The sequence below is a fragment of the Ambystoma mexicanum genome, chromosome 3q, assembly GCF_040938575.1.
Source record: "Ambystoma mexicanum isolate Mex_15411 chromosome 3q, UKY_AmexF1_1, whole genome shotgun sequence".
Taxonomy (NCBI): domain Eukaryota; kingdom Metazoa; phylum Chordata; class Amphibia; order Caudata; family Ambystomatidae; genus Ambystoma; species Ambystoma mexicanum.
In genome coordinates, this window is record NC_090926.1 from 1,008,839,114 (window position 1) to 1,008,866,181 (window position 27,068).

The window sequence follows — 27,068 nt, forward strand, 5'->3', positions numbered from 1 at the left end:
GATAAGATGATTAGGATATTTTTATTTTCATTGGTAGGGAAGAGTTGCCACAGGGTTTCAAGCTTTCTTTTTTCTAGTCTCAAGGATTTTAGATGAAGAGTGAACTGTGAGTTTAGGTGAGCTTTGGGCTTGCTTTTCCGCATCTTAAGAGGGGCGATAATGTCTAAAGCATTGGTGATGGTGTCATTGTAGGCGTCAACTAATTTGTCTGGGCTAGATGAGTCTGACAGGGAGTTGATGGTGGGCACGATAAGAGGTATGAGCTTTTCTGCGGTTATGTTTCTTTTATTCCTCATAGGGAGGGGAGGTGCAATATGTTTGATTTTGGCGAGTGGTAACTTAGTTGGCAGGGTGAAGGATATCTGGAAGTGGTCAGTGCAGATCCGAGGAGTAATAATAGTGATAGCTACAGCACAATTAAGGTCAGCTACCCAGTCAAGGGTTCAGATATTCTTCGAGTTGGTCCCAATTCTGCTAGTAGGTTAGAGATGGCTAAAGCGTGTTGGTCGTCAAATCCTAGATTAAAATCTCCAAGCACGAGAATTTGAGAGGTCAGTTTTGTTTTATTGGACAGAATTACAGAAAGGTCTTCTTCAAATGAGCCAATAGGACCTGGAAGTCTGTAAAGTAGATTTATTGTTAGAGTACTCAAACTCAAAACCGCTCTCTTTAACTAACCTTGCTCTCCTAGTTACCTGTCCATATATATATATATATATATATATATATATATATATATATATATATATATATATATATATATAACAAAAACAATCATTGTCCAATGTAACCTCACGGACATGAATTGTATGTAACTAAGTATAAGCAACACTGTAACAAGCGCCACGATGCCCTCGGTCTGCTGTGCGCTCAACAAATACGAATAAATAAATAAAAAAGTACCTGTGTTAGAGGTGGGTAATTTGACAGACAGTAAACACGAGCTGACCTTAGGAAAGGGGGTTGTTCTCATGGCTAGGTCAATTGCGGCTATGATTGCAATGCCTCCGCCTCTGGCATCCACTCCGTCTGCTCTACTGCATAAAGGCACGACTCCAGTTATCGCAAGGGAGTCGGGATTGTCTGTTGTGTTCATATCTGCAATTTCTGTAGAATGCTCCACTAAGGATCTGGCATGAATTAACACACACTTAATGTTAGCTTGGTTGGTATCTAGGGGGGTGGCGTGTTTACTCAGGAGCGATTTTGGGGGTGATTCTGGCGTGCAATTCTGACCTAAAGTTGTTGTAGTAGGTTTACTTCTCTTGTCTGAGTTGTCGGAGTTGGTTTGTGGTGAGTGGATTGAGCCCATTATGCTGGAGTGTTCAGGAGCAGTTAGCTGGGCAGGACTGGACGAAAAAGGTGAAACTCTGGCACTGGTAGGGAGACGAGTAGCGGTTGTCATGGAGGGGGGCGATCAGGTCAGGGTCTGGTACACACAGTGGAACACTTACCACTAACTAAACATACAATGCGATTGACAGCAAAGGATTGTAGGCGTACATAGTGCAGCAATCAGCAGAGCGGTGGCAGCAAACGTGGTGATCATAGGCAGCAGCCGATAATGCAGATGCTAAATTGCACGCAGGCTAGATTCAAAATTGCACACCATCAGTAATACGTGGTAAAAAGGTACACAGGCTGCTAAAATGCTGAAATGCACATGGCACACAGGCTGCTAAAAAATGCTAGGTTGCAAACAGGCTAGATTCAGGATTACACACCGTCAGCAAATACAAAACGATAAGGTTCACGGGCTGCTGAGTTGCGCAGAGGCTAGGTAATACGGAACAGGGCTGTGCTCCGGGAGTGGCGGTGGCAGCCTGGGGGGTACGGTTAGGAGACAGCTGAAGGGATGGAGCAGCTACCCGATAATGGCAAGGCAGCGATAATACGGTGGATGGTCAAGTTTGTGTAGCGTGGGGAAATGCAATAGCGCAGTAGCCTATAAGCACTTTGTTGGTGCAGAGTCTCTTTGGGTTAGGGTCTGTGGCCATGCGCTGTATCTGGGTGGCATCAGAGGAAGTAGATAATCGGAAGTAAACATTATTGCCAGGATCTGTTGTGTTTAGGGAGACTCGCAACGTGATGCAGCCTCTTTGCAATCTGGGGAATGTACACGGTGGAGCAGGTGTTGTGACCCCACTCAGTCGAATACCAAAGCCAAGCAGCTTTTCTCACTTTGACTCAGGCTGCCTCAACATCCTCACCTTCCAATAGCTGCAGCAAGCACCTAGCAAATGAGCTATCTCCGCTCCCCACACCCCCTCGTTACCATACTCTGGCGGTATCCACTGTCAGGTGGGGGCAATCCTCTCCAAAGGACCAGTTGCAGGCTGACGGGAGCCGTGGGCCAAGCGCACCATGCACTATAAAGCATCTGTGTGGGCTGCTGGCTCTTCATCCCTCCCAGACCCTACCAGCCGCTCAAACCGTGACGTGCTGCAGCTCTGCAATGGCACACAGTGTCCTTCACCGTGGAGGGGGGGGGGGGCCTGCCCGCGCAGTACTTCAGATGGCAATGCAACCAGGGCTCCATATAAGGAAAGTACCAGGCCTTTTTACGCATGAAAATCTTGTAAATACGCCAGCTTTATTATTTTCCTGGGTACATTTACACACAGGTTTAGAGCAGAGGGCAGTGCAAGGGTCAGGTTACTTGACAGAAACCAGAAGGCTTCTTGTGATTTGTATCTACATGGATGTAATTGCATGCCACCTCTGAAACAGAATGTATTTCTCTGAAGCCTTTCAAAAAAAATAAACTGCACACTGAAAAAAAGGAATGGTTTCTTTCCATTCAGCTTCAGAAGCATTCTGCATGTTTTCCTAGAATTTTAGGATTGTATAATTAATAAGATGGAAAACTAAGTTGCAATTGAGAATTATACATTTTTTTTTTTTTAACAAGTTATGCTTTTTGTCCAGTGAAAGCAAACCAGTATTGGACAATTGTATTTTTCAGAGTTCCGGTGCTGTGTGCCTAATCATGCAGAGGCAGATCATTTTTACACTTCTAATTTAATTTAGTCTAATTATAAAAACAGTGTGTAAAAAGATGACTATGCACAGTCTAGTTTACATCCATACAACCTTTCAGTCAATGGGGTACATTACTATAAATGGTCAGTGGCAGCAGAGTCTTTGCTCAAGGGTGAGTAATTGTTATTACACTGATCACAGGTGTTCTAGCCTCTCAAATCTTCAAGACTACAAATAAAACATCCAAAACCTGACTCTCAAGAAGGTGCAAGCGCTGTTCAAAAACAAATAAATGAAAGTTACATTGGTAATTGAAATAGAAACTCCGCAAAACCTGTCCCTGTGATAATCCAGATAAGTATTTAACTTTATGTAGCACCTCATAAATGGTTCGTCATACATCAAGGTACTGTGATCATTATACCTCAGTCGATACTCAGTTAACCAACCTCTGAAGGATGTTAGCCAATAAGATTGCTCATCCGGTTGAGCACGCGTTGCTGCAATCTATGCGTGATCTGTGGGTTGCAGGTTCGAATCCCGGCAAGTCCAACTCAGCCTTTCATTCTTTCGAGGTCGATAAAGGAGTATCGACTTTGGTTTGATGGTAATTGTGATAAATATGTTCTATTTACAGCGCTTTGCCAAAAGAGCTACATAAATAACCATATAACCACTAGATTAGATATAGAATTTAGCATGGAGTCCTTGCCTCTCTGCACTGTTGTATCATAACATTGGCATACCATTAGGTAGTCGTAGCTCCAAGAAATTAGGACTTTCATTCAACATCAAAAGCAATTCTGCTATCGAATCTCAAAACACACAATACACATTCATGTATGCTTTACTATATAATTGGCTAGGTTTTTGTGATTTCAACATTTAAATATACACAGGCAAGATCAAATGGCCAGAAATAATGAAAGGTGTATTCTGTCACAATGCAGAAAGCTGCCGCATAGTAATGATTTCCATGCAGTTTTATCACACGTCGGCTGGAAGTCGCATACATTTTACACTTGCGAAGGAGAAAAGTCATTTTTACTCTCTTAAAATCACATTTACTCTCAATGTTTAAAAAAAAAAAGAGTAAAATACTCCCACCTCAAAATCTTATCTGGAGCACTAACTGCAACGAACAGCTACCACCAGGGCCTCACTGCAGAACGACGGCTGCAGAATGGCATTCCTGCTCTGCACCGGAGGGTCTGCCACAATAATTTCAGCTTTCATAGGATTTCGTGAGTGGAATGACGTGTAGGGAAGGCTAGCAGCGCAGACCCACCTCCAGTGCAAGGGCGGATCGGTGTCGGCGGGCGAAATCCCTGAAAGCTGGCATTATTTGTCAGGATAGCTTAGGTCCAGACAGAGCTCCAGCCACTCACGTCTACATTAGTGTGATGCGCTACCGGAAATCGATTTGTAGAACTTCTTAGTTGCGATTGTGCATTCATCTCTCTTTCGAGTTATTCATCTTTTTTATTCTAAAGTGAGGAAGGGGCAAACCTTAGTAATCAAGACATCAACATTAGCCAGAAGAGGTGCTTCCCAACTTGTTAGCGGACCTTGATCGTCATCCTCAGGGATCGAGTAGGTTGACAGGAAGCTCATATTTAATTCAATTTAAGTCATCTGCAGTTGTTTTAGCATTGTTTGTGGGCGACCTGACAGAAAGTTTGGTAGCAATGGCCCAGATTATTTTGGGGGAAATTACCAAGGGGCATCTAGACTTGTTGGATTTCTCTGCTGGGAGTGGGTAATCCTTACTGCATTCATTGGCCGTCACATCCCTTATATGTAGGGCTGGTATCAGCCACATTTTCTCAATAAGAAAATACTCCAAGAAAAGAAAAATAGGGAGGTAAAATACTCCCAGAAAAAAATAGGAAACAGACACAAAGTGTCTAGCCTCTGCTTTCACCCACACTGCTCCATGGATAGGTTTGGAATAGTAGTACAAGTAGTGCCACAGGAAGAAACTATTACTGCCTGATCTGAAGAGATAAACATGCATCTTGTAATTAGCATGGATAACTAGGTGCAAATAAATATTTATTTCAAAAATCTGTTTTACAGTTAAAACATTTTTACTCGCTAAGAAAATACTCTAGTTAGAAATGGGACTTACAAAAATAATTTTATTCCCAACTGGAGTATGCATCAAAATCTTTTCTGGAGCAATTCTGCTCAGTTCATTGGAAATTCACTTTTCACTACTTTGATTACACACTCCATAACAGAAAGCCTTAGCTTGCACACACTTGGCCAGGTTTTTGATGTTTTTTTGATTTCTTAGAACCTTTCTTAAACAGATGTTTCTATTTGGAATACTCCACAGCACATGAAATAACACAGGCCTTGTCTATGCGATTAGACTCCCAATTCATTTTAATCAGTGGAATTTATAATCTACAATGAGTCGAGACCCAGCGATGACTGACTCGAAAGAATAGCTAATAGGCGTCTGTTAGTGTGATCTCTCTGTTCAAATCCGAGGGATGCCCTCTCGTCTGTTTTGTGCAAAAATGTGACCCTACAAAAAAATTATTTTTGCATTGACTGAATTTTAAAAGCATTTTTGTTCTTTAAATTTGTTGTTGATATTTATATATAGAAGATTCTTAGGTAGCCCAACTGAGATGGTGATGGATAAAATGAAAAGGCTGATGGTTGAAAACATTTTGAGTGATCCTAAATAAATGAGAATTGTGACAAGGACTACACAGAAATGTGTTGCGCTCTATCATAGGTCAATAGTAGGGGTGAAGGTGTAACGGCAGACATGCAGAGTTGAGGAAGGGAGAATGGCCACGGGAGCAGCAGTAGCTTCAAGTACCCCTAAACCGTTAAGAACAGTAGAATCCAAGGTCAGAATATCGGTGGAAAGGCATCGGCAGACGGAGAATTTGTAGTTTCCCTTATATGGTGTCAAAACCCCCTTATTTGCACTTGCATCTTGGTTTTACAGGACACTTTTGCTGACCAGATGGAGAAATCCTGAGGGGTGGAAGAATAAACCAAGGTCCTGCCCCCATTCTCACTCCTAGGAGGAACATAATTTGAAGCGAGACTGTTGGATGTTCTCAGCCGCAGCTTTACTGCGTGAGGAGTACATACCTCCTGATTGGACTGATCGCGGCACCGGAGGGGCGATTAAAGGGTCCTTAATTGTCAATTTTATCATCAACATGCAATGTTTTTCACAACACAAACACTAAAGCTTTGCTCCCTTCAAAAAGTGAACCAACAAAGTGAGTTTTCCCAAGTTTAGGAAAAAGGTCACCAGACAGCAGAGAAGTGGCGGTAGTCTCCTTTAACTTCCTCTGACTTGTTGACTGCACTCTGCTGTGCACTCCATGCTCAACATCCCTTCTTCCCGACAGGTTAGTGTGTACACAACAGAGTCTACCTGGAAACCAACCGAGTAAGGGCCTTGTGGGGAGAGTGGGATATTGCGGCAGATCCCAAATCCCATATAGGGCAGTTAAATGAATCTGCGTGTGCGTTTGTGTATAGATCTGCATATTTGCCAGGTTATCTGGGGCATATCTCTTTGAATGTCCCCAACAACACCAGCTCTAAAGAGGAAAAGGCTCTGGCATTAAAGGTCACTTACTCCTTCTTGCCATCTCTCAGCAACTGGCGGGCCACTTCCCGTTCCTTCTCTAGCTGCAACACGATCCTCTTCTGATACAGCTTCAGTTTATCACGCTGCTGCTTTAGTTGCTACAGGAGAAATTAAACAAAAAAGTTTTTTACATTTGCAAAATAGCCAGGATTGAGAAGAAATGCATATCAACTACAAACAGGTGACTACCAGAAGTGAACATGTCGGGTGTGTGAAAATCAGGTAATAGTCCGTCCATGCTCAGTTCATTTATTGAAGAGATTAAGCACTGTCCAGAACTGTTGACACTTGGTTGCATTAGAATGGACAATTGTCTAACTTGGCCCATGCCACCATTCCCATGTGCAACAGATGTGGCTCATGTATTAAAGGTCTTTCAATGGCAAACATAGCCTCGGCCTACCAGGTGAAACAACAGCCTACTTTCCATTGGGAACTGATTAGTAGAGGGGTAGGTTGCCTGAATGTAAAACCCTATTGCACTCTTTCACCGATAACTCAACCTGTCTGTTTGTCCACTAACCACTCTAGCACCAGTCCTTGACCAATTAGCTTCGAGTCCCTTCTACCAGAGCAGTCTAATCTGTAACAGTTGTTGGATGTAATGTTTTATTTCGAACCTTTACATCAGGGCTAAAAATGTATAATTTCATGCTACCGCGAGGCATAAAAAGTCCCTTGCGCCCTCAGTTCTCCACATATAGCGAACACACCATTCCATATTAGTTAAGAGCCAACTATCCCTTGTCAGTGGCTAGAGTCGAGTAACATTTTGAGACGAATTTTCCCAATATACGTTTTATATGTTGTGAGTTTCTGTCTGAGAGATACCAGAGAATGGAGTTTAATCTGAAAAGAAAGAGGTCGAGTAACTGTTATTCTGAGGTAATGCAAGTGGTCTTGTATAGCGGCCTTCTACAACTTTTAATGGCTTTCCTGCATCTCGCTCCACGAGAAGAAAATAGAGGTATGATATGATATATGGCATTTGTAACGCGCCTATACACAAGTGTTTCAAGGCGTGACGAGGCAGGGGGGGGAACAAGGGCAGACAGACAACGATCCTACTAGGCCAGGTGTCATTCAGATCGCGCAAGTGCAAAGGGTAGAGGGAAAGGGAAAAGTGCAAGGGGGAAAGGGAGAGGGGAAAGTGCAGTACATGGTTAATAGCATACAGCAAACAGGATAAATAACAAGGGCCAGCTGGTGGCAAGTGCGAAGTAAGTGCAGACAAGTGCTGGGAAGGGGGGCTGTAGGGATACAGACAGTCCCGTAGTGCAGTGGTTGCCATGGAGGCAGGGGAGAGTGGCTGGGCCAAGGACCGAGAACGGTGAGTGGCTCAGTTGCAGATTCAGTGCAGTTTCAGTAGTATTAGCGGCGGAGAGAAAGCGGAGGCAAAGAGGAAGGTTTTGAGGTGCTTCCGGAACCAGAGATGGTTCTCCTCAAGTTTCAGGGAGGCAGGAAGGATGTTCCAGAAGGAGGCCCCTGCAGCGGAGAGAGATCTGCCCCCAACTCATTGTTTGGAGAAGCGGCTGACCCTAAGGGAGTTGGAGGCGGATGAGCGAAGAGCTTGAGAGGAAGATATTTAGGAAGAGAGAGTTGAAAGTATTTTGGCCCAAGGCCCCAGACGGCCTTGTGGACAATGCAGAGGGTTTTGAACTTGATCCTCGCAATCACTGCACTGGCTCCCAGTGACATCAGTCCTGGAGAGATAAGGTCCCTGGGCTTGAGGCCAAGGACAAGTCTCGCAGTCCTGTTCTGGATGAGTTGCAAAGGGCGGAGAGGAGAGGCGGGCAGATTTAGATAGAGGCTGCTGCAGTAGTCCAGCTTCGAGAGAACCAGGGCTCTAGAGACAGTGAGCTTCTGGGGGAAGGAGTTGAAAGGAAGGATACCTCTGAGGAGGTGTAGCTGGTAGTGTGACTTCTTAGAGACGTCGGATATGTGAGGAGAGAAGGAGCATGTGGAGTCGAAGATGACCCCAAGGTTTTTTGCCTTGCAGGTAGTAGCAGGAAGAGGGCCAAGAGAGGCCGGCCAGAGATCTGCAGGGAAGGAGGGAGTGGGTGTGCCGATGAGTAGAATCTCAGTCTTACTGGCATTAAGGCAGAGGTCGTTGGCGGCACACCATTCCTTGATAGCAGAAAGACAGTCAGAGATGAGGGAAGGAGAAGAGGAGGTCGAGTGTAGCCTGAAGATGAGCTGGATATCATCCGCATAGCACTGAAAGTTGGGGCAGAGAGCAGCAATGCGGTGGGCGAGAAGTGCCAGATACTGGTTGAACAGCCAGGGAGAGAGGTTAGATCCCTGGGGGACACCACAGGTAGAGAAAAAGATGTCAGAGAGGAAAGACCCCAGTTGGACCTGGGAGGGTCGATTGGAGAGGAAAGAGATCAGCCACGCCAGAGCCTGACCAGTGATACCCAGGTTATCACGGAGACGGTTGAGCAGGATGGTATGGTTGACAGTATCAAAGGCAGAAGAGAGATCAAGCAAAATGAGAACACATGGAATGTTAGAGTCAAGGTTCGAGAGCAGGTCCTCACGGATGTTCAGGAGAGCAGTTTCCGTGCTTCTGGCAGCTCTGAAGCCAGACTGATGGTCATGAAGACTACCAACAGATTCAGCATGGAGATTGAGCTGGGAGATGGCCAGTTTCTCCAGGAGCTTGTCCAGGAAGGGGGTGATAGAGATTGGGCGATAGTTAGCCGGGCAGGTAGGGTCGGAAGAGGGTTTCTTAAGAAGGGGGTGCACAAGGGAGTGCTTGAGAGGGGATGGGAAGACTCCAGAGGCAAAGGAGTGATTGCAGAAGTCAGCAAGGGCAGGAGCCAGGGAGTCTATGTGGTCCTTGATAGTCTTGGAGGAACAGGGGTGGACCTGTTTTTACGAGACTTTCATAGATCGGACTTGTCTTGAAACCTCGTCAGCAGAAAAAAGGGGAAAGGCAGAGAAGGAGAGAGGAGGGGTGGCTGCAGAAGGGCCAGAGGAAGGGCAGAGAATAGAGGGGGGGAGGTGATAGGAGGAGAGTGAGGACAGGATGTCCTGAGTTTTTGAAATGAAGTGAGAGGCCAGTGCAGTGCAGAGGGCCTGGGAGGGGACAGGAGAGAGACTGCAGCAGGGTTGGCCAGCTCCTTGCAGATTTTGAAGAGTTCGGCTGATTGTTAGATGCCGCAGAGATGCGGGCTTGGATAAGGGCTCTCTTCTTGATGAGAACGGAGAGCCGGTATTGCCTTTGGAGCAGGCGACAGGCCAGTTTGTCAGAGGATGAACATGAAGCACGCCATTTCCTCTCTGCCACCCTGCACTTGCGTTTGAGGGTGACGAGATCCGAGTCATATCAGGAGTTACATTTGGCTTTGGGCTTCAGGCGGATACTCATGACAGGGGCAAGGATATCAAGAGTATCAGATATAGCAGAGTGGAGAGGGCTGTGTCAGGGTGGGAGTCAGCCGAAGAGGAGGGGGGGGGGGCGAGAAGGTGGCAGCGAAAGCCTCAACTGACACGGGCTTCATGGGTCGGATGACCGAGAAGGAAGGTGGCAGTGATGGGGGTGGCTTTGCCTGTGGGGTATGGTGAGGTGGGAGGAGAGGAGAAAGTGATCACTCCAGGAGAGAGGAGTGGAGAGAGGGACAGAGAGGGGAAGGTCAGAGGAGATCAGGGCATCAAGAGTGTGCCCTGCAGAATGAGTCGGCCCAGACGGGAGAATAGAGAGTGAGAACGAGTTGCAGAGGTCTCGAAAGAGTCCAGAGGGGGGACAGGAGGTATCCAGGTGGATGTTGAAGTCACCAAGAAAGAGGAGTTGAGTGGTTGAGGACAGGAGTGAGGAGGAGAGGTCCGCCCACTCGGAGAGGAAGGAGGAAATTTGACCAGGTGGCCGATAGATAGTAGCCACGGTAAGGGAGTGGCTAGGAGAGAGAGAGAGAGTCGGCAGACAAGACATTGAAAAGAGGAGTAGGTCTGCGTGGGAGTAACAGTGGCAGGAATCCACTCAGGGAAGATAAGGGCCACACACCCCTCCCCAGCACGGTTGGGCCTGGGCACGGAGAGGATCTTGTAACCGTCAGGTAGTAGTGTGTCAAAGCTGGTGACAGAGCTGGCCGTGAACCATGTCTCAGTGAGACCGAGCACGTCAAGGTCAAGTTCCTCAAGAAGGCGGCAGATAGAGGAATGTTTGACAGCAGAGCGAGAGTTAAGAGTGGCAATGTGGAGAAGGTTGCCATCTTTGAAGGACTTCTTCCGGGGAGGGGTACAGATCAGAGGTACGCCCTGCAGAGGTGAAGAACGAGCAAGAGAGGGGGTGGGGTTCATTAGTGGGACAGTATGAGAGGCAGATGTGAAACATGAGGTTGTGATGGGTGCAGGTCGTACGTGCCCAGCTCCTATGTGCCATTCTGCCTTCTACAGGTTCTGAGGAGAAACATGGGAGTTTATTATCCATAGGGAACAGCCCAGGATCTGAAAGACTAGACATTTGTGTCTGGTTATTCAATTAAGTGGGAGTATGATATAGGGCTAAAAAGGACAGCTTACTCGTGCTTCAGTTCGTATTTATAGGCTAATGGCTAGGCCTCTAGCAGCAGACTGTGGGGGGAGAGGGGGATGTGTGTATAGCGCAAGGTGATATGAGAACTTGGAGGGGTGTCAGTTAGTTGCGGGAAGGAAGGGCAGGCTTATTAGGCAAAACAATCTGCACTCCTCCCTTGGTCATTTGCAGACGGGTCACATTTCACTAGCTCACAATGCCATCTGTCAATCCCACTCTATCGCTCTTAAAGTTGGCAGATGAGGGAAAGGGGAGGTGTGGAAACTCGGACCTAAACTCTTAGCAGGTAGCTTGGGACAATAGGAGACAAGAACCTTTGGTTCAGAGGAGGGCTGCTTGAAATGTGGTTGGCATACAGAGATACTGCAAACCACACTCCAATATGCTAAGGTGCTATGCTCAGTAGCCTGCTGGGACGTGTGCCGTCAAGGCAGAGCAAGATGTTAGGCATTGGTAGGGGCATTAGTCCATGCTCGTTTCTCCCAGACGTATACCCTACTGTATCCCACAAGCCACAAACCTTAATCATAGTCCTCTGCTCCCAATGGCCACAACTCACTATGCTTTGCTCAGCACCAGGACTTCAGTATCGGAGGGATGCTGCAACCCTGCAGGTGGTTCTTCACAACGAAACGAGAAGCAGAAAAGACAAAAGGTGAACTGTGGACACCTCAGAAAAGCAGCACTTTGGGCTTAAAAAAGGTGTGTTGCAAGGGCTGCAGGATGGTGATGGGCAGTATGGTGGCAGAGACAGAAAGGGGTTTTGGGTGGGGGGAAATAGGAGGACTTTACAATGACACTGCAGTCCTGATTTTGCAGTCTCTACGGACCCTTGCTAGGTAAGGACCTTCAAGTGTAATTTCCTTATAAATGATGATATCAGGTCAACAACAAAAATGCTTGATTCGTCTAGATTGTAAAGGCTGTTTAATCAAGGATAGGGAGAGGCTGCCAGGAATTAGCATATGTACAAGGCATGAGCCGTTCCTCAGAGCAGTACCCTTGAGCCAGAGAAGGTACCTTCCACTTATTCTACTTGCTCCCATGTGCTATTCTATAGTCAGTCCAGATCACTGGTAGTTCATGCACGATAGTTGCAGATTTGCAGGTCTCATTCATCAAAAGTGCTAGAAGGCAGACATATAATGTTTGGTGGCTCTTCCAGTCAAATGGTATCCACTGTAAGAACACTGTTCACTATAAGTCATATGCAACACACCTCCAAAAGGGGTGCTGATGCAAATTACAAGCAGACACCAACCACACAGTATTCAAAGCCTTCTGCATTGCCCAAAGAAAACAGACACCACAGCCAAAGTCACCTCATATGAAAACCCTTTAGTGAAAGCAAAGGCGGCCGAGAGCCCTGTATAAGGCTACCAAACAATGTACCAAACGTACTCCCAGTCCAGCGATAAACGCGTTTTGTTCAAGAAAATCCGAAACTACATCGACTCCAACACATATGCACGCTCTCCTAACCCATGATTAAACTCTCCAAAATGGCCACGGTGAGAGGGGAGAATTTCCACTGGGATTGTTCATGTGTTGGTGAATTTGGGTGAACCTTTTGCTAATGTAATCGTGATCAAGTTATAAAAAAAAAAAAGTCCTCAGGGAAAGGGCTGCTGCATTGTAGCTTTCAGATTTGGAGTTTACAAAGTTATGCTTCTGCAGACATTATATTGCAGGAATTTGTAATAGTAGATTGGTTCTGGGAAATATATTTGTGTGACCCTCGAGTAGCTACACATTTTTTTTTAAAAAGGTGGCAAGTTCATGTGGGCGAATTGGTTAGAAGAAATCAGCAATACCAGTAGCACATTTCCTGGGTAGAAAACATTTATAATGGGACCAGCCGCCAGCACATCCGCTTTTCTGAATGTCTCTCCTTGGTAATACAAATTTGCAATGACTTGTAACTAATGCCCATTACGGGCAAGTCAAAGGAACGCATATAGCTAGCACTAGTAGCAGTGTAACAAACCTCAAAAAACCTTCAGATACATTCTTACTATGCCCCAGAAGATCCAATAGTGGATATTTCAACCATTTCGCCAAGGAGGGCGCCCACTGTATCAAGTTCCTCCACCGTGAATAAATCATTTAGGTAACAAAGCCAAACCAAGTGAAACAAAATCAGCTGCTGGGTTATCACTTCTACTGTGGATGCTAGACACATGGAAGATCAAGAGCTTGCGACACTCCATGGGCTCTAAGAATTAGAAATTAATCAGCAAGTCTACTTGTCTGTATCAATCGTCTTCACATAATTTGTTGTTACTTCCGAGGACAGAGCGAAATAAATGTCAGCCACTAATCTACCCTCTCCCTGTGCCTCTATCACAAGCTGAGGTTTGTCTATGGTGAGAGATCAAGGCCTTGACAGGGAAACCTGGATGAAGTGGCCAATGGCAAGGGATAAGAGAGCATGCCAAAGACATTCGGATTTCTCAGAAAGTTGGGCAGCTGCTGCAGAAGCCTATATGTAACCTACATAGCACAGGTTACTCATCCTTGTAAATTAGCTCGCTCAGTTGAACACTTGCTGCGGAATCTATGTATCCTGCAAGACGCAATCAAAGATCAGTAAAATAGCCCTTCATTACACCATGGACTTCACTTCCAAGAATTTACTTCAATTTTATTAATAATGGGTGGGTCGCCCCAGTCACCCTCTAACCTTCCCATCCTTGTACCCCTAGCTCCCAAATATACCTAGTTAAATTACTTCATCATGAAGCGGATGCATCCAAGTAAATGATAAAGTTATTCACTTAAATAACTGAGCACGACACACACCACATCTATTCTGTTTTCCAAATGAAAAGGGTTTGCACCCAGCTATATTAACTAGCGTACACTTCTTAAACTGAAGGAAGATGATGGCCCAAGCAAGGCTTATTCTGAGGTGATGAACTTAAAAGCTATACAGTTACAGCACCCATGACTATTTAGCGAAGGGGATAACTGAAATAGCACTTGTGACGAATACAAGGATGTTATCCCTTCCCCCCTATGTAGGAGACCTAACGCATGGGTCCAGGGTGATGCAGCCACAGTCTAATAGTTCCCCTGGGGGTGGTAGACAGGGGGCAGGATCACATGGGAGAGGAAGCCCCTTATGGGATTAGGGACGACCCTTCCCAGAGAATGCGGTATAATCCTGCCTCATCTCAAACCCCCTCTTTACTGAAGACCAACCCTTCTTTCACATCTTCAGATAGGACCAACATCCTTTGTTGTACAGTCATTCAACGTAATACCTCAGATTTGACTAGAATACATGGGACACAAGGGTTTTCGATATAAGGATTACCCAAGTACTGTGAAGATGATGCCCAGGAGGATGCAAATTACTCCAGAGAACCAGAGTGAACGGTGTCTTCCGCAATAGTTGCTTAGTCCAAAACAACCCAAAAGGGAAGTGCAGGAGTTCAAATCCTTGTGAGATGGGACACCGAGAGAGAGCTACCCTGAGAGGTAGAGAGGAGCCGTCAGTCGACGAGCAGCTGCAAGAAACTCCCTGACAAGCTCGGTAGAAAAGGGGGAAGACACCACACACGGAAGACAAAGGTACATCGCTGCCAGTCCATGAAGGGACAGTGCGAGCAAATGCCTGAATCAACCTCTGAGACCCCTCAAACCAGAGAGCTCCAAGGCAGAGCCACTCCGAGAAAGATGCCAAAGGCAGTGTAGCGACAAATAGCAAGGCCAAGTCTCCAAGTGCTGCCAGAGCCTCGCAGGAGAACACTGTTCCTCAGGAGACGCAAACCGAGAGAAAGGGTATGTGTTAGGCAGAAATATATGCAGTACCCTTTGGGAACACCACACACAATTAATACTACAAGTTACAGTACAAATTCACCTTTGGTACAAGCCTGTACTACACTGTTAAAGTGGAAGCAGTAGCGGAGCAGCCAGACTTATCTCAAGAGTAAGCGAGCAGTATCAAATAGTTACAAAAAGGACAGCAATTACTTTGATTCAGGCAAACACTGATTCAAGGTTTTCAAGTAAAAGAATATACATTTATTTCACTCTTCAGTTGTATAACATTACACCATTATAAGCAGTTTAGAAATCACACTCTCAATACACCACACCACTTCCCTTAAATCCAAGACATGTTAAGCTCACAAAATACAGTGGGAGCAAAATGGCATTCCAGCAATTTAAAAGGAAGGGAAAGAGAAAAGTTATTAGAAGTTAGATGAAACCAACAGGGAAGTACCCAGGGCAGTTGAACAAGAGGAACTTCAGAGAGGAGATCAGATAGAAAAGGCTTAGGGCCAAAGTCAATGGGTCAAAAGTCTTTTGCTCAAGATCACACAGTTCAGGGTAGTTGACGGTAAAGTTCGTGGCACGGTTTCCGGACAAGGTTGGTTGGTAGAAAAGTTAGTTTTAAAAGAAGAGAAAGATTTCACACACTTTCCCCGCAGCTGAACAAAACGAGCAACCGGGTTTGCACCGTACCTTAAAATGGAGAGGAAGCTGTAGCTGAGACAGACGTTACTGGTAGTTCCTGCGGGCTCACGGTTCCTGAAACGACTGTCGGACTGATCAGAAGTAGGAAGACTGGAGGGTCCTGCACTACCCAGGGAAGAAACCAGCAGCAGAGCAAAGCAACGAATAAAAGGTGCACTCCTTAAAACCCAAGCAGGGTCCGACCTTTTTGGCTATCCGGCCCACTGTAGCTCTGTACAGCGAAATCGACCAGAGGAGGGGGGGACTGGCTTGCAGTTTGGGTGAACTGGTTGGTCCCACCAGGTCAAGGGAAGAAGTTTCCTGGAGGATCTTCTCTGTCGTCAGATTCTGGAGATTCGGACCTGAAGCAGGGCTTCACCGGGCGGTTCAGTCGTTGTAGGGGTCCTCTTCAGCCAGTTCCTCGTTGGTTCTTTCGTTCCAGTGGCGACTGTCTTTCCAGTCCCAGAGACCTGCTTTTTATGCAGTTTTCCCCCATTCATACAGCCTATCAATCACACAGCAGGGTGGCTGGCCTGGCACCGCCAGTCCCCTTAGCCAAGCAGACACGAGTGCGACTCGAGTTACCAAGGGAACCCAAGGCAGGGGTCCGAAGTCCTCTCCCTCACATCCTGCCTACCCAGACTTTGAGGCGTCTTAAGGAGGGCTTCTGTGCAGAGTGAGGGTGAAGCGCACATGGTTGATGGACTATTCTTCATTTTTTCTGATAATGGTTTAGGGCCATATCCCAAAGACCAGTGCTTGCAGATCACCCATTTAAAAGAAATCTCTCTCCCCCAACAACCCCTTTTTTCTGAAGCTATTTAAGGTAGACAGTTCGATGAGGATCTAACCCACTAATTGTATTTCTAGTTCTTCTGAACATTATTTCACTTATTTGCTCTTATTGTGTTACTTGATGTTACTAAGATTTATGTTGGGATATACGAGAACAATGAAAGTGATACTTGGATGGACATGCATTACTTGGGTTCTTTCTGGGAGGATGTAATACACAGGGCCTTTTTTAGAGGGGTAAAGCAGCTGGGTATTTGGTAGTGGATTACACGATTCCGGAACAAAATAAAATAAGCAAGCAGGACCTACTTCCAGGGTGATCTTCCCCTAGTCTTCATAGATTTAACTACACAAAAGCACAGTCTCATTCTTAAAGGCTTGAAAGACATGGGTGTGGATGTGGCACTTCTGCAAGAGACTCTTTGTGCGTGGCCTATGTTCCTCACCCGCTTCACCAGTTTCTCCCATTAAAGTTCTTCTCTTCTGATGCAGCGAAAAAGAAGGAGGTTGCAATACTATTGGGACCTAATGCAGGGATGCAAATCAGTGGGTTTTATGGGGGATCATGAGGAATAGGTACAAAGACACTTTTAAGGACATGAAAGTCATCTTTTTAAAATTCCAACAATGCAGACCAGGTTAAATGCCTAGAGGAAGCATTCCTTAAAATTGCCTCTTTTGCTGAAGGTAATTCATGAGACCAAAGAATGCTCAAGTTCAAAGCTACAAGTCTCATAACAGCCTATCAAGATGCCTCAGAAATGCCTATGGAATTTAGCCAAGTCCGATATTTGGTCAAATGTATATCGAGGTGAACGAGACTTCATGCTCTTCCTACCTCACCCCCCCCCCCCGACCAATTACATAAGGTATATTCCAGATTCGATTTCTTTCTTGCCTCCCAGAGTCTGGTTTAGCATGTGGAAAGGACTGAAAATGGTTAAGTGGCTTGTTCAGCTCATGTGCCAATCACATGCTTATTTCCTCTGACACCTCGGTATACACCGTACAGATGGCTTCAATGACTCCAAAGTATTTGGTGCTTGCAGGCAAATTATAAGCTGCACTAGACCAACATTTTACCCTGAATTCCCCTGAAGATGCCTTTTGGAAGAGGGCCTGGAAAGCAGTCTTAAGCGGTAAAATCATAAACTTTTCAATGCCTCTTGCATGGGTAGTAGAGACAAAGAAAGATTAGACGAAAATGTCCAAGTAATACAACAATGACAAATATTCACTCTCCTGTGAACGTTTTCACCAGTTGAAAACCGTGCATGGGAAATGTAAACTACACCTGACAGAAAAAGTACGGAGAGCCCTCCTCTAGACTAAGCATCATTATTTTGAATGGGGCAGTCAAGATATTTCTTGTATCATAATTATTCATCACTACGTGGGCAAGGCATAAAATAAGCAGTGTGGCATAGCAATTTTCTATGCAATTCTGTAGGTTTGCTAAATAAATTGGCACTTATGTAGCAAACCTAGCTATTTAAGTTCCCCTGTTCAATGAAAGCACAGATCGCCCTGCATCCATCTCTTTCTTACAAGTCTCTCGGCACCCTCGTTTCACTGCAAGTTCAAAAAGGCTAAAGTGAGAGAAAGTGCAGCAGTCTCCTGTACCCTTACATGCCCTTTGTGAGTATGCAAGCAAGATTTTTTTTTCTTTTTCAAATAATTGCAAACCAGATGTAATTGGGATAATACCTTTATTAAGCTAAGCGTACGCATTAGGTCTGCCAAAAACCGCTATTTTCAACTTTTTTAAATGAACTGCTGTCATTTAATTCCATTTCTAAAAATAATGTGTTACATAATGCATATACTTTTTTTTATTAAAAAGGTTATGGTTTATACAAACCTTTCATGAAACGCAATCAAACACATTATTACACAAAATCACTCCCTCGTCCCACTTCCTTTCAAATCCCTCACTCTTGATTCATAATTAATAACAAAATAAGCAAATAGCCTGAACATCCTGTCTCATTTGAGGTCTAACCCCTCCATAAAAATGTTTGCCATTGCCAGTACCACTTTAACTTTTTCTCCCAATATAGAGACCTCCCACATTCCTTTCGTTAGGGTCCTGCACTCTTGGACAACCTCAGTTAGAAACTTCCTTCTTGTTGCCTCCAAAGCATCACACTCCAGGAGAAGGTTTTGTTGTTTCCAACTGGGCCTTACAATACCTGCAACATAGACGAACCCACGGTCTTATCCCTCCTGTAGAATACGATTTCTTTGGTTGGGAGAATGTGAAGTCTTAATCTCAAACACACTCCTATGTCTATTTGAAGGGAATTTTACCAAATACTTTGGGACTTAGTTAATAGCTCTTTGCCCCCTCTTGAGGGTGATAGAGACTTTATACGCCAATCTCACCTATATGGTCTCAATCCAGTTAAGAGATTTCAAATGTATTTTTATCTTGTCCGGGCTGTTTATCAACGTTTCCTCATCTGAGCCCAGGTCCTCCAATAACGTTCTACATTTTAGTTTACAGGCATCTACAGTTCGATACCTTACTGATCCTACCCCGTTCTGCTCACTTTTCAAAATATCTAGTACCGGGGCATCATTTTCCAGCATTGTTTTTCTATACAAGGATAACGCCCTCCATCTGACCAAAGAGCTAAGTGACCGCAGCCCCAGTTCAAATCTGATTAGCGACACTGGCAGACTGTTTGGGAGGTCCAGTACTCTCCTCCCAAAAATCCCTTCTAAGAGATTCCAAAAAGACGGGGGGGATGTTCAACGCTGTTTCAGCTCCGTATAATAAAATAGGAGACACCTTTTGCTTGTAAAGGGTTAGAATAGGCACCAGTGTGTACCTGCCAAATATCCTTATTTGTTTTGTCTGCGTCGCTAATCTGGTGCACTTACGCCTTAGCTCTTCCGTCCAAATGTTTTCCTTGGAGTTGTTTTTTATCCTGATACCCTGATAGGTTATGGATTCTACACGCTCGATCTTTTACGTGCCTATGAACCGGGCCAGCTTGGGGTTAGCCTTCCTTCTTGTTCTAGTGAACACCATCATTTTCGTTTTGTCAGTGTTTATTTGCAGATCATTGATCTTAAAATACGCGTTTAGGTGGGTAAGCCTTCTTTGCATGCCTATTGGGGTATGATCTATTACTACCAAATCCAGGGGATGTTTTGCTTGTATAGTTGTGGCGGAAACGCTCGGACCCCCTCTTGGCTTAAGAACATATCTGAAAGGAATACATTGAAGATGGTAGGAGCCAGAGGGCACCCCGGTTTCAAACCCCTCTCGGTTGGAATCGAGAATGAAAGAAACCCCACGATCGTCAATCTCACCTGAATTGATGTTTGCGAATACAAACTCTTAATGGCGTCCAAAAGATCAGACGTATAATCCCAACCCGACATCTTTCCCCATAGTATCTCGCTATTGATACGGTTGAAGGCTTGTGCCAAATCGATGAAAGCCATAAGTGGTTTGTTCAGATTCCATAGCTCTCGTCTTCAAGATGTTAAGGATAAAGAGATTCAGACTAGTGCACACCCCTGAAACAAACACTGCTTGCCAGATGTCAAAATGCACTGACTCCCGGACCCATAAATGTAGGTGTTTTAATAGGATTTTCGCAAAGGTTTTTCCTGGGGAGTCAAGGAGAGCAATGGGCCTATAGTTCAGTGGGTTATCCCTTTCCCCTTTTTTTATAAATAGGGACCGCTATGGCGGTCCTCCAAGAGGCTGAAACCTTTCTAGCAGCCAGTATTTGAGTAAACAAAATCATGTAGAAGTCTGACCATTCTTCCGGGTTCTGCTTGTTTATGTAATTGGTTAAGCCATATGGACCCTGCCGCCATCGACTGGTTTAGATGTTTTATTCGATTTAATATTTCGTCCCTATCAAAGGCAATTACCCCGGGTGGCGGCCCCTTTTTGGTGGCAGAACGTCGCTGTTAACCTGTTGCTGAGAAAAGGTCAGAGAAGAACCTGATCCATACCTTTCTCGAGACCACAGGTGTCATGGTCACCAGTTGGAAGGTGGCATCATTGTTAAGAAGAGACCAGAGATCCAGTGCGTTTCTGTTGGCCAATGCCTTCATCGTAGTTTCAGAGTCAGCCTGAAACCGCTCAGCCCTGGAATCCAGCAGCCAATTTCTATAGCACTGTTTCCTGCTCTTTTTCTGGATCACTTCATCTCCTACATTCTGCTGTTCTATCGTTCTAAGGTCAGATCTTAGCTCTCTTTTCTTCTGTGTAGCTTCCCAGTTTGTGACATGTAGCCTCTTCTCCACAGGTTTAATCCCCATTGCAGCTTTCTGCTGGAAGATTTGAAGGACCGCAGTATACTCAATCCCCCCGCTATTGCTCTTCATAATGCCTTTCAATCTGGTCGTGATTTTAGTAACCTCCTTTTGTGGGATTTTTATATGATTACAACCTTGATTTACCTGTAGTGGCTCTTCCAATGACGGTATTCCCCCTTCTATTACACTCTTGAAGGTTAGTTTTAATATGGCATGATCACTACTTGCCATCGGTACCACCATGAAGGATTCCAGCGCATCATAAATATCTTTAGATACAAAAAAGTAATCCAAGTGGGGCGTTAGTGCATCCCTGGACCAGGTTACACTTCCCGGGGTGTCCCCCTTCAATTCTCCATTTACGATTATGATGTTTCTCTGCTTCAATTCAGAAACCAACTGCCTTGCCCTTGCAGAAAGCGTATCTTTATGTAACTTTAAACCCCTCGCATCAAAGCATTAAATGTTAAGGTCCCTGCATATCATAACTGATGCAGTTCTATTCTTCCACAGCGGAATCTAATGCGTTCACCATCGAGTCATCAAAAGCCTCGTTTCCTATTCCCATCGGATTCCAATAGACATTAAAAAGAAATGTCGTCTGCGGAATCTCCTTTCCCTCTCTTACCCAAGACAAAACCACTATGTGTACAAAGGGGCTGACCTGCGTGAATTAATAGATTTCTCACCGACCTCCCCTTCTCACCAGTGTAATCAAACCCACAAAAGGCCTTCCACGGCCTTTCATCAAGGCTGGAGAGACGCAAACATCAAAACCCTCACAGAGTAGCTTGAAGTCAACCAAGTTACCTGCATACAAATCAAATCCAGGGGTTCCAGATCTAAGCCCTCCCCCCTTGTTAAATAAATGCCTAAAACCTCTGGTGTTCCAGGAAATCAGAGAGGAAGGCCATCTTTTTATTTTGTAAATCTATAGGTCCACTTTATGTATTAAGGATGCTGCTAGCAAACCCCAGTCCTCCAAATTTAATCTTCGTTTGTTTCTCCGGGATTGCTTGGGGCTAATGTCCTTTTCCCTCCGACAATCAAAGGGGGCCCTCAGGCCTACTTTCCCCTCATTCACCCTGGAGTTAGAAGTCTTAGTTGAGACAACAGATCTCTCCCCTTCTGACTCCAAGTTTGCCTCTACCCCCTGGGAAGCGTTGCCACCCTCCCCCAAGAATCAGATTTCCTCTGGCGAGCATTATGACATCTCCCCTCTAACAGCTCAAAGCCTAACGGCAGGAAATCCATTGCCACCTCAGGCAGGATGTTCTTAATTAAGTTTGATGACAGATGCAGCTTCACCCAATCCAGACGGTCCTCCTCCACAAACTCTATGTTTATATCTTCCTGAGAAATGAACCTCAGTTTTGGCAAGCAATGTAAGAGCTTTAAGACATTGGCTCTATTCATTATTAAGCCGTCCTTTTCCGGGATCAATCGTTCAATGGTTATCAACGTCTTTCCCATATTTCCTGCCTCAGCAATGAAAGGGAAATTCTGATCTTTCTCTCGGCTGAAATTCCCTGCCCACGGTTTCTTCTCCAGCCTGGAGTCACTCCTGCACTTAATGACTGAGTCTCTCTTTTGTTCCATAGTACGAAAAGTGGGCGACATCTGCCATGCTTCGCCATTTGGATTTCGTTGATCTGCCTCACTGTGGGTCCTTGGTCGTTGTTCCTTCCGGGGTGTCTTCATGCTGGGGACCGTAGCCTCTAGTTCAAAGGTCACGTTCACCACCAACTTATTCAGAGATTTCATCACCGGGGGTTGATGAATTCTCTGAATACGTTGAGAGGTTCAGTAGAAGTTGGAGGTCTTCTTCCGGGACCTCAAAGTTAACCGAGTCTCCAGTCTCTCCGTTCTCCTCCAGTACAGTTCTGCGTCCTACCCTCTCATGGCTCATCACCTCTTTCTCAACTTTCGAGAGCAAAAGATTTCTCAGAAAAGCTCTTGAGCCACAGGGCCGTCCCCTTCGGTTTATCACTTGATTTTTTGACTTTTTTTGTAGCTGGGATAGCCCTGGGTTTACTTTGTCCTAGGAGCTGCTTTCATATTTCCGAATACTGTGAAAACTCTTGTTTCGCCTGCGACGAGGCACCCTGGCCTTGAGATTTGTGCCTGGTTTTCCCTTTTCTCCTTCCAGTGGTTATCTGTATGAGTTCAATATCAGAAGGGTGCTTCGTGCTGTGCTCCATCCCCCTAGGATTATCAGAATTCCTCACTTCTGGAGGGCGCCCCAGACTCTCTGCAGCCTGGAACCTCACTGATCCGACCTAGATTCACACTGGTCATTATCCATCTCCGACTGAATTGGATTACCCCTTACTGGGACTTGGCCAACAATCGAGGGTCAGACCGCGCCTGTCTCTCTTGAGCATCCTTCTGATGTCTGCCATTTCATTAGCTCCATTACTGCCGACATAGTTCTCATTTTCCCCTCTTGCAAGGTCAAATAGCCTTGCCTGCAATTCGGCTTCTTTGTCAAGTGTTAGTTGCACAGTGCTTCCAAATTACTCTAGAAAAATCAGCTTTGTGTGAGACAGCGCAAGCAAAGGGGCTTGGTCGTTGATGGTCTCTTGCAGATTTTCATACAGTTTCATGAATGGGTTCATAGACACGCCCAGGGATGCCATAATCAGGTTTTACATCTGAGCCATATCCAGGCTTCCCTTCGTCGGTCCAGAGTTCTGTCCGTCTTTATTGCGGAATGGCAGTCAGTGGTTTGATTGCTAATTGGTAGATGTTGAAGATTCTGATGAGGTTTTCCGAGGTGAATATGATGGGGACCATCCCCTGCTCTGATATGCCTTCCTCTATGGGGGTAGCAATTCTGGGATCCAATTTAGGGGGTTAGATTACTTCCTCCGTTTTCCCCTCCTCAAATGTGAACCGCATACAGTCCTCGGTAAAAGGGGTCATGTCCATATTGACCAATTCCATTAAATTGCTGGCCCCTCTAAGCCTTCCCGGCCCTCCCGGCACAGAGATTGCCACGTCATTGCATGCACTCGATCTTCTTTGCAGAGAGCACATTGCATTAAGCTGCTCTGGATCCTTAGCCGGTCTGTTAGCCAAGGCCAGGTGTTGTTCTAAATTTGAAAGCACCAGCAAGGAGGATTGCAGAGTCATGGAGGTTGCCGTGCCAAATCCTTTACATGCTTAATAGTCCGGAGAGTCAGGTCTATTAAACACTTCAAGGTATGAGCAATCCTCCATGCATACCGATTCCATTATTGAGAAGGGAATCTCTTTTGACAACTCCTTACGCAGACCAAGCGCGCTCCTAATTTGAGGGCACGCCCTTGGTATAGAGGCCAACATAGAGCTCTTAGAGAATTATTTTTGGAATCCTCCCCATTTAGGGGTCTTCCACCTGCTACCGTAACTTCAGCCTCAGCTGTTACAGAGGGAAGTTTATCCATCCCTGGCTTAAGAGGGGATCTCCTCTTTAGCCGTGTCCCGAGAGATTGACCGCTCCTTGCCCTCACCTCTAGCTGCCACACCTTCCTGCTCGGTTACCCTTGTGGTAGCCAAGTCTGTGGTTGAATTCAAGAATGCCCCTAGTACAGGTGGAGGAAGCACCTCCCTTTCAGTTACCCACATAGGAACCAAAGGTGTTGTTGGATTTGATGCTGCACCTAATGCAAGTGGAGGTAGCACCTCCTTTACAGAGGGCTCTCGTGAACCCAAGTTCTCACCAGCTTCCTTGCTTTTTACTTGGCGCCTCATGCACGGAAGCAAATGCGGCATATTGTTTCAGCCAAGTAAACCCGACTGGACAGTAAGAGCAGACTCTTTCACTCTAGTGGCTGTTCCTGGGTTTACTCTAACGGCAATGCACACCCTCCAATCAGCCAGTAGCTATTAGCTGGTAAACTCGACAGAGGCAATGATCGCAATAAGACGGAGAGTGCACTTTCAATAGCAGCAGCAATTCCAGCCTCCCCTCAATAATCACCAACCGGTCAACATGTTAGAGTCTCAGATGAAGATAGGGGGCTCAGGCTAAAATGTCTCTTTATGGGCAATGCACCAGCTCCTGCGGCGATTCAAAGGGAACCCTTCCCACAGTCATTGCCGTTGCGAGGAGTTTATATTGCAATCACAGTCGAGGCCCAGTGGAAGCACAGTGCAGTGTGTATTTTGGCGTCTCAGGAGTAATCACAAATGCACGCACTGTCCATAAATTTCTCCCTGCAGGCTTCAACAAGAATTCAAGGAGGACTTACTCCTTCTTGTGCGTCTCCAAGCCCAAGACTCCAGCAGATCACGAAGACCACTTTTGCCCCACTTTCCACTCAGCGGTAAGTCTTTCACTCTTCTTGCCAGAAGTTAGGACACGCCTCTCGCCGTAGACACAGTAGGCAGACTCCCTCCAGGCAGTCAAATGGAAAAAGCAGTCAGTAACGCCACGAAGACCACTTTCGCCCCACTTTCCGCATAAATATATATAATGAAACACTGAATTGTCTCCATGCTTTACAGTAAATTGTAGGTTAGTGTATCTAAATATAGTGTCAACTATCTTTCATTGTGTTGGGGGAAGATGCTTCATATTGATGAGTGGACACTTGAAAATGTACATGATCAAACGGCCAAATACTTATGATGGCAAGCCTAATTCTGTGACCTTTTGGTTGGTTGCAACTGGTGCGCAACTCACGAGCTGATCTCTGTCACATTCTGTCTCATCACCTTTTTGTTTTATACCAGCCACTCTGAAAGTGAGAAGGCCACTACCTGCAATATTCCACCTTGTTTCCCCAGTTCTCTGCTTGCTACACCATCAACTCTGCTTAGTCTCGTACTTCTTTCCTCTTACACAATGAATAGACAAAGCTAACCAGATGTTTACGCATAGCAGTGATCAATAGTTCCATCCAGTCTGTACATCTATAGATCTACTGCACTACCATCACTGTAGTGAGCCTCCAGAGCTCGGTTATGCTTTGGGATTATGATTACATTGTATATTTGCATCTGCAGTAGAGAGATAGCCAAAATGTTTGCACTCACATAGTCAGGTAGATTTTTTAAGAAGGGCCAGTACAATTTGCAGGGGATGTTTCAAACTTGTATTTAAACTTTACTTTGTTTGCAGTAAATGTCAAATAAACTTTTCACTGTACTGGGCTGGCCTCTTGCTGGCAGCAAGGGTGCCCAACTAAGGTGGGATTGTAGTGACCTGCACGATTTTATAGAACACACATTTAAATGTGTTGTCATCCGTTGCCATGGGTCGAATGCACTTCTCTTCGGTCAAGTTGGCAAACTAAGTCACTCGACCTGCAGGTCTAGTGGAGTTGGAGTTTCAAAAAACGTGCAGGTTATTACTTATCTCGCTAATCTCTTACTTCAGGGGTACACGAAACTGCTGCATTGTTGTTCATTTTTATTTGTATGGTACAAGTATCTTCGGTTAGCCTTAAATATATTAGTAAAAGATTACTGATCAAATGAGATGGTTTGCTAATCAAAAACATTTTAATTAGCAAACTCTGCTAATCAATTTTGCGTGGGCTTCACTAATTTAACACAGCCTAATAAGCAATCTCACCCCCTCAATTCTAGTGTTATAAACAGGCTGCGTTTATAGTTAAAACTCACATTTATCTAAATAAAAAGAAAAATCAAAAGGTGGTCACCCAACTTTATGCTGGGGAAAACCAGATAAAGTAATGGTACGTTGGTAACTGGTTTACAAAAACATGAATTGGCCATTCAAAAATAATACTCTCTTGCTAGACCTTGGGGCCTATGTCTATTCCACCAAGACACCAAACCTAAATTGAGGAGACATTGGGCACTTTGCAGTAGTTCTAAACCATTCCATGTAAATGGCTGAAAGCATCCAATTAGTAGGCTCCTTTGGCATTACGACACTATTTTTGAATGATCAAGAATTGTCAACAGTGATGGTAATTAAGGCAAATTATTATCACCACCAATCTCACTCTTGGCTAATAAGTGGAGGCATTTTACATGAACAGATGTCTAAATTATATGGTTAATGGATTTCTTAGTTTAGGCCAGACAAACTGGGAAACCAGTCCCTTTAAGTTGGACAGGGGAGTGAAATTCTCCCACACCCATTTGGAGTCTGCATGAGTTCTTTCCATCGCATCTAGATATAAATGTGAATGTTAGCATGTCCCACACTTAAAGGGAATCCTTAACTTAAGCTTTTTTCACATCTAGACAGGATTTTGAATGTTAGCACGTGCCACGCTTGGTTGAAACTGTGAATGACAAGTGCCTGACATCTAGACAGAATATTGAAGGTTATCAAGCGCCACACTCCGATGGAGTAATGAATGTTAGCAGGCATCACGCCTAGACATAATTGCAAGGACAGCAATGCCAACT

General features: G+C 45.2%; 1 protein-coding gene across 1 annotated transcript in view; it reads right to left on the reverse strand.

Annotated features, from left to right (window-relative positions):
- CHMP6 (charged multivesicular body protein 6) overlaps positions 1-27,068 on the reverse strand; it is a 262,530-nt gene that overhangs the window by 180,353 nt on the left and 55,109 nt on the right. The window contains exon 2 of the mRNA XM_069655180.1: positions 6,602-6,711. Within this exon, the coding sequence (XP_069511281.1) occupies positions 6,602-6,711 (110 nt within the window). The remainder of the gene's footprint in view (positions 1-6,601; positions 6,712-27,068) is intronic.